General features: G+C 33.9%; 1 protein-coding gene across 1 annotated transcript; it reads left to right on the forward strand.

Annotated features, from left to right (window-relative positions):
- The first annotated feature begins 1,160 nt into the window (after window positions 1-1,160).
- On the forward strand, window positions 1,161-5,843 carry LOC141301091 (uncharacterized). Its single transcript, XM_073831344.1, has 3 exons — window positions 1,161-1,335; window positions 3,902-4,093; window positions 4,911-5,843. Exons 1-3 carry the CDS (start codon window positions 1,212-1,214, stop codon window positions 5,219-5,221), a joined length of 627 nt encoding a protein of 208 aa, XP_073687445.1. The 5' UTR covers window positions 1,161-1,211; the 3' UTR covers window positions 5,222-5,843.
- The last annotated feature ends 2,645 nt before the right edge of the window (window positions 5,844-8,488 follow it).

The following is an 8,488-nucleotide window of genomic DNA, read 5'->3' on the forward strand; positions in this document are numbered from 1 at the left end:
GTCTGTGGCAGAAAGCGAGCGACAGGAAATAACCATGTTTAGGGGTTTCCTGTGAGCCCACCTTGCTGGAGAAAAGAGAGTGGTTCTTTCCTGTACCGTTTAGCCGTTGCCATGACGACACAGCAACCCTTGAGATGTATGGACACAGTTATTATGGTTTAGCTGCTTGTGTCTCTTAAAGGGACAGTTCACCCAAAAATTAAATTACGTCATTAAATACTCACCCTCATTTTGTTCTAAACCCGTAAGATCTTCTAAAGTCCATATGACATTAGTGTTTTTTGTTTTCTTTGCACACAAAAAATATTCTCATAGCTTTATAACATTACGGTTGAACCACTAATGTCACATGGAGTATTTTAATGATGTCCTTACTACCTTTATGGGCCTCGAATGTGTCAGTTGCTTTGTCAGAAGTCTCTCGGATTTCATCTTAATTTGATTTTACAGGTTTAAAAAGACATAAGGATGAGTAATTAATGACAGAATTTTCATTTTTGGGTGAACTAACCCTAATACTATGACTTTAAAAGAATAATAAAGAATATTTTTCATTGTTATTATTATTGCTATTGATTTATGAAAACTGTTCTTGTTCTCCAATTCTCACCATTTGATAAAAATGCAGCCTACAGACTCCGTTGAGCACAGTAAAGTGATTTATAAAATATCGGTTTCACTTTCCAAACCACATTGACTCGCTGAAACACTCAACAGGGTTTCTGGGGGAATTTAACCACTCGCAGTGTATGTGTGTGTGTGTTTATGAGAGGGGGAGTTTCCATTGCGAGTGGGTCTCCACTGTAGGTAGAGGGAAATCTTTACAGTGTCATATTGCAGTATGGTGAGGGGGAAGTGAGAAAAACACGTCATAATACTGTCATAAAACACTCTTGTTTCTGCCTCTCTGATTCATTTGATATTTGAACGTGATCGGTCACCGTTATTGTCCCGTGAGGAACCAAATCTCTCATTGGAATTCGTTTTAAACTTAAGCTATTCAAGGTAAGCAAACCTTCAATGATTATTTTTTCTTTTAACAGAAGGAAATACCAAATTTAATGTTTTAAGTTTAGTTTTTAACCAAGTTGCTAACTTTGTTTGTGTAATGTTATGTCTAACCATTTCACTTTCTCTTCAGAGCAATGCAAGGACCAGAATTGGTTGACTCGAGGAGTCGTTTTCGATTTATTGAATCGTGTCTCGGCTTGATGGGCTGTTTGTGTATCAGCTATGCAATTTGGACACCTCAGTGGCTGGATGACCGGGGGCTGTGGACCTCAGGGAATGAGACCAGCCCAGATGACAGCTGGACGAATGAAGACATTGCTAAAGGTGTGTGCTTTTCTCTTAAGTAGCCCAGCTATATTTGTAGAAATAGTCAAAATGATCTATTTTTCTTTTATGCCAAAAATCATTAGGATATTAAGTCAAGATTATCTTCCATGAAGATATTTTGTAAATATATTAAAACTTAATTTTTGATTAGTAATACGCATTGCTAAGAACGTCATTTGGACAACTTTAAAGGCTTTTTCTCAACATTTAGATTTTTATGCACCCTCAGATTCCAGATTTTCAAATAGTTGTATCTCAGCCAAATATTGTCCTATCCTAACAAACCATACATCAATGGAAAGCTATTTATTCAGCTTTCAGATGTTATAAATTGACCCTCATGACTGGTTTTGTGGTTCCAGGGTCACATATAAGCTAATAAAAGCTATTTAGAAGTGTCATTCAAACTGTTTGGTTAAAACACTGAATAATACTTAGATATATTTTTGTTATTTTAAACTGTAATATATAATATGCTACAATATTGGGTCATTTTACATGCTAAACATGTTTTATCTTGCGTAGGGAAAGAAATGAATCACGACTAGCACTAGTGCCCCCTCAAACACAGTATGCGTATGCCTCTAAAGCTCGGTTTTGACCTGTCAAGTGGGCGACAGCAACATTTTAGTAGCCCACGTGTGGCCCTCATTCATTTTATAACTGCTTTGGATGTTAGAAACAAGGCCAGAAGGGTCTGATGGGAACTGAAAGCTTTAGAGAAATTTTGTGGCATTTTCTGCAGGTTTTGACCTGCTGAGAAGCACAGAGCAGCTAAATGAGAGGGAATTTGATTTTGTGAAGTTCTCCTGAATTTCCAACGTTGGCGTAAAATAATGATATGGTTTTGTGTTGGAGGGGTTTCTACGCTTCGGTGGGCTGCAGCAGACAGGCTATGACACGCTGGATATGCATTACTCGCATGTTTTATTAGTCGTAGCCTGTCTGGTTTTTCCCCTCAGTTCAGTTCTTCCTCAGAGCAAGATAAATGAGAAATGATATAAATAATGAAGGATGAAGTAATGACTGATCGGTTCAGTTTTAAATAGTTTCATGATGAGATGTTGTTCTTCATTAGAACGCAAACTGAAATTTCTTGTCATGGTTTTATGCTGAATGTTCTTAAAAGGATAGTTCAGACATAAATGTGACCCTGGACCACAAAACCAGTCATAAGTAGCATTGGTATATTTGTAGCAATAGCCAACAATACATTGCATTGGTCAAAATTATCGATTTTTCTTTTATGCCAAATATCATTAGGATATTAAGTAAAGATCATGTCCATGAAGATATTTTGTAAATTTGCTATCGTAAATATATCAAAACTTAATTTTTGATTAGTAATATGCATTGCTAAGAACTTCATTTGGACAACGTTAAAGGCATTTTTCTCAATATTTAGATTTTTTCCACCCTCAGATTCCAGATTTCCAAATAGTTGTATCTCAGCCAAATATTGTCCAATCATAACAAACCATGGTGTGAAACACCAAAAAACATACTGTCATGTAATTTTTTTCTATTTTTATGTTTTCTCTGCTTTACATATATAAATAAGTTGTTTTTCTCTTGTGGATAATAATAAAAGTCTCTTTTATGATAGAATTACTAGTTTATGGGGTGAATCATCAACATAAAGTTGAAGTCAAAAGTTTACATACACCTTGCAGTATCTGCAAAATGTTGATTAGTTTACCAAAATAAGAGCAATCATACAAAATGCAAATTATTTTGTATTTAGTACTGACCTGAGTAAAATATTTCATATAAAAGACATTTACGTATAGAAAATAATAGTTGAATTTACCAAAATGACTCTGTTCAAATGGTTACGTACACTTGATTCTTAATACTGTGTGGTTACTGAATGATCCACAGCTGTTCTTTTAAACTGTCCACTGTTCTTCACAAAAGTCCTTCAGGTCCCACAGATTCTTTGGTTTTTCAGCATTTTTGTGTATTTGAACCCTTTCCAACAATGACTGTATGATTTTGAGATCCATCTTTTCACACTGAGGACAACTGAGGGACTAATATGCAACTATTACAGAAGGTTCAAACACTATCTGATGCTTCAGGAGAAAAACCCCCACAATGCATTAAAAGCCAGGGGTGAAAACTTTTGAACGGAATGAGGATGTGTACATTTTTCTTATTTTGCCTTTAGTACTGTAATAGTTGCATATGAATCCCTCAGTTGTCCTCAGTGTGAAAAGATGGATCTCAAAATCATGCAGTCATTGTCGGAAAAGGGTTCAAATACACAAAAATGTTGAAAAGCCAAAGAATTTGTGGGACCTGAACGATTTTTCTGAAGAACAGCTGGCAGTTTAAGAATCAAGTGTATGTAAACTTTTGAACAGGGTTATTTTTATAAATTCAACTATTATTTTCTCTTGTGAACTGTATGTAAACGTCTTTTATGTGAACTATCTTATTTAAGTCAGTACTAAATAAAAAAAGAAACACGTTTGGTGCTCAATGAGCAGGTTATACTGTATCACATTCACTGTAAATTCTAAATATTAAAGGTGTTTCTGTACCTGTCTGCTTTGAACAGCTCTGGAGGCTGAAAGAGTGTTTGCAGTGGTGGCTTTCCTGATGTCGGTGAGCTCTGGACTTCTGTGTCTCATGTTCGCCCTCTGCTGGACGTCTCAAACGGTGCGTTCCTACTCGAACACTCGCTCGCTGCTGATGGCAGGCCAGGCACTCGACCCGACCACCCTGCTGCTGTTCACACTAGTACCTACAGGTCAGTACCTCACTATTTCACTTTCCTTAGCCAAGTAGTACGCACACCAGGGTCGGAAATTAACGAGGGCTTGTAACAAAAATGCCACTAAAATGCCTCAGAAATTCAAGACAAAGAGGCAAAACATTCCCCTGCACAATTAAACAATATATTACGGCTGTCGCGATTAAAATGAAATGTGAACATGAATGTAGAGTGTCGAAAAGCATTTAGATTCGCTCACATTGCATCAGATTGTTATTACGTGCTGTTTTGTGCAGCGTTAAGCTTTATAACCAATCAAACGTGTTTCTGTTGAATTTAGGAATGCATTGACCAATCAGAAGCGCTTAGATTAGTCAGCGCAGAAAATGCCGACAGTGGAGATACGATGTAAATACAATATTAATTTCGTAGCTTCAGTGATTTTAACGGGATATGACTTTTGCTAGACTTGCTAGACTAGGCTAACGTCATGGTGTCTGTGACATGTTTGTCTGTGAAGCCATAATGTGACTGCCCAACGAAACAAAAACATTTTATATCATTTTTTTTTATCGTATAATTATATTGCAGCCCTTGAGCTCCTGTTTTAAATTTAATTTGTATAATTTAGATACAGTTTTAAACAGTCTATTGTATTGATAACAGTTTAAAACATTGAAGTAATTGGGTAAACTTAAGTATTTGACATTAAAGATTACACAGTATGGTGATTATAATAATAAGGTGATTATAAAAATGGCCCTCAGGAATGGAATTCAATTTCAGTAATGGAAAAGTTAATTTCTGACCCTAATGCACATGTTTTAACCATCTTCATTGGGTTTTCCCTCAGGTTTTTTCTTCTTTCTCTGCTGGGCGCTTTTCACCCATCAACATATTGGTGAGATCAGGGATGACGTCAATCGACTGGGCTTGTCCTATTGGCTGGGAGTGGTGGGTTGGGCTTCGCTATTGGCCGTGCTCCCTGTGGTCTTCCTGGCGGAGAAGTTTGTGGTTCCTGACATCCTGTCGGAGTTAAAAAAGGCTGCTGAAATGTGGTGGAAGGCTCCGGAGGTTGCACACGCACGATCGTTTAGTGAGGGTTGCCATCGTTTGCAGCATAAGCCTCATCCGGACGTCAGGAGGTATCTTTCAGTGCCTTGAAAGAGAGGAAAGACTCTGGTTTCACTGGTCTTCTAGTCAAATATATGAGCTGAGCATATGCCTCACAAGAGGGGTCAAGGACCTGGATGAGAACCCTGTAACTGCTGTCCAGGATGTGGGACGCAAAGCTACAGGTTATATAGTTCTCTGCTGGCCTTGACAGCTGTATTAGGATGAGGATGAACAAAAAGTTCACGAAGTGTGAGACATAAAGCTGAAAGGATTTTCAAGTTGCTGATGGACTATTTCTCCATAGCTTTTTATATACTGTGAATACAGTCACTTTCAGGAAGGGCAACCTAAATGCTTTTCCAAATGCATTTTAAATATGCTAAATTATTAACTATAAATGTAAAATAATTGTCATGGCATAAATCTGTTGTGGTTTGTTTTCAACTACACTTTTAGCACAGATAGCTAAACATCAGTTATCTTACAAAAATACACTAAAATAGTTTATATGTGATTGGTAAATCAATAATAAATTTACTAATAATCACATCTGGATTCAAATAGTTATAGAGCATTTTTGTACTGCTAACACTTAGACTTTGTGCTAATGCAGAATTCAACACTATTGGTGCTACAGTTGTTTTTGGTCTCTGTTTTTTTATATATAAACAGTGCTCTCTACTGGTGATAGTAGAAAGAGCTTCATGTTGTCTCTTATTTGCATTTTAAAGGCATTTTAACTATGCTTTTTGTACTGTTTTTAACCAATAAATGAAATGTTTTTGATATAAAATTGAGTGAGAATTTATGTATTTGAGATAATATTAGATATTTTTAATTACCTTTTAGTAATTGTGTTCTCATTTTATAAAATATAAACACATAATGTTTAATAAATATTTGATATTTATGTACAAGAAATTTATTTCGTTTTAGTTTATTGTAGTTTTTTTTTTTTGCTATTTGGCATGGCAACATTTCTATTTTACATTTCAGTCAATGTTTACTATCCAATATTTATTTATTAATTTCTTTAATTGTAGTTTAACTTTAGTAATGTTGTTGTTTTCTCATTTTATTAAATATATAAATGTATAATATATAATAATATTTGATATTTAGGTTAATATATATATATATATATATATATATATATATATATATATATATATATATATATATCTTCTCTGTTTTAATATTTTTTTAGTTCTTTGTAATGACAACATTCCTATTTTACATTTCAGTCAATGTTTTCCATCCAATATTTATTTTTGATTTCTATTTTTTTAATTATAGAATTATATTATGTCATAACATTTTATATTTATGTAAAATATGAATATTTATTTATTTATCTGTTTTAATACCTTTTTTTAAATAATTTGTCATGGCACCATTCCTATTTTTAATTTCAGTCAAGGTTTTCCATCCAATATTTATTTTATTTTTGTTGTAATTGTAGTTTAACTTTAGTAATTTTGTTTTCTATTTTTTTTAAATATAGAAATATATAATATGTAATAATATTTGATATTTATGGAAATATTAATGTTTGTTTATTTATTTGCCTCAATTTTTGTGTTTATTTATTTATCTGTTTTAATACTTTTTTCAGGCAACATTCCTTTTTTTTATTCCAGTCAATGTTTTTCATCTAATATTTATTTTATTTTTGTTTTAATTGTAATTTGACATTAGTAATTTTTTTGTTTTCTTTATGTATATAAATATATAATAATAATGGATATTTATGTAAAATATGAAGGTTTATTTATTTATTTGCTTCAATTTTTGTGTTTATTTCTTTATCTGTTTTAATACTTTCAGTTATTTGCCATGGCAACATTCCTATTTTTCATTTCAGTCAGTGTTTTCAATCCAATATTTTTATTTTATTTCATTTCATTTTTTATTTTTTAACAATAACAGCAGTGTATTTGAGTAATATACAAAGTTTTAAGTTTTGGAGTAAAAAAAAAAAATTAAATGAATCTAGAAATTCTATCAATATATAATAAATATTTGTTAATTATTTAAAATATGAAATATGTATTTATTTAATACTTTTTTCCATGGAAACATTTCTGTTTTTCATTACAGTCGTTTTTATTTTATTTCATTTCAAAAAGATTTGAAGTACTTTTAGTTTGGTTTTATTTAACAATAACAGTATTGTATTTGAGTAATATATAAAGTTTAAAGGTTTTAGAGTAAAAAAAAAATAAAATGGAATAATAATTCTGCACTGTGTCTACATTTCTAAAGTTTTGTGAATACTGATAACTTAAAAAATAGATAAATGCACAATTTTCACTAGTGGTTATATGACTTTTCACTGTATGCAGATCATTAAAATTATACAGTGATGAGACATCAGTAGCGTTCTGAGACTAAGGTCATGCACTCTGTCATTACCTTCTTCATTATCATGAAGACAAAAAATGAGACGGAGTGCTTTCTGAACCTGTACTGTTTACATTCTGATCCCACCCAAGATGAGATGAATGAACTGGCTGTTAATTGTGCATTAATCAGGTGCGGCTCTGATTAAAAGGCAGCTCCGTCCTTTTAGCAGTGCCTAATGAGTTTGTTATTAAATCCACAGAGAACTGGGGCTCGTTCTTCGTACGTCGCTAACTCAGTTAGCTGGATTTGATTGTTGTGGATTTGTCCTGATCTTCGATTGTTTCGTTCTTCGATGCGCATCTCGGACTTGGTGTCATAGCAACAGGTCCGTAAACTTAAACCTGCTCGGGAGCAGGTTTAGCCTATTTCATGTAAACAGGATTTAGGCTGCGCTCCTGGCGGGTTATGATTGGTTGAAATGGTGAGGTCATATCTGATTGGTTAAAGATCACGACTGACGCGGACTGACTCACGTGGGAAAAGAAAAGTATCTTGCAAGTGTAGAAAATAATTACGAGTTTACGACGATTCACACACGAATGATGACCACAGCTACACACACACACACACACACACACACACACACGCACGCACGCATTATCTATATATATATATATATATATATATATATATATATATATATATATATATGCGATTTGTGAAGAAACCAGAGGGGGGGGGGGGATGCTTTTGAAAACTTTTTTTTTCTCCCTCCATAGGCAGAGGTTGACCAAACTGTTAGTGTAATCTGTTAACAACGCGCATTATAGCCTACAGATCTGGCCATTTAAAATGCGCGCGGGAAGTAAAGTGGTCTCGCGTGACGCCGGTGTATTCCAAGGGAACACGGAAAATACAATGACATAGGAAAGACATGATCAGTAGGGGGCAGTCATGTAAAGCACTGAA

This window comes from Garra rufa, chromosome 25, assembly GCF_049309525.1.
Source record: "Garra rufa chromosome 25, GarRuf1.0, whole genome shotgun sequence".
NCBI lineage: Eukaryota > Metazoa > Chordata > Actinopteri > Cypriniformes > Cyprinidae > Garra > Garra rufa.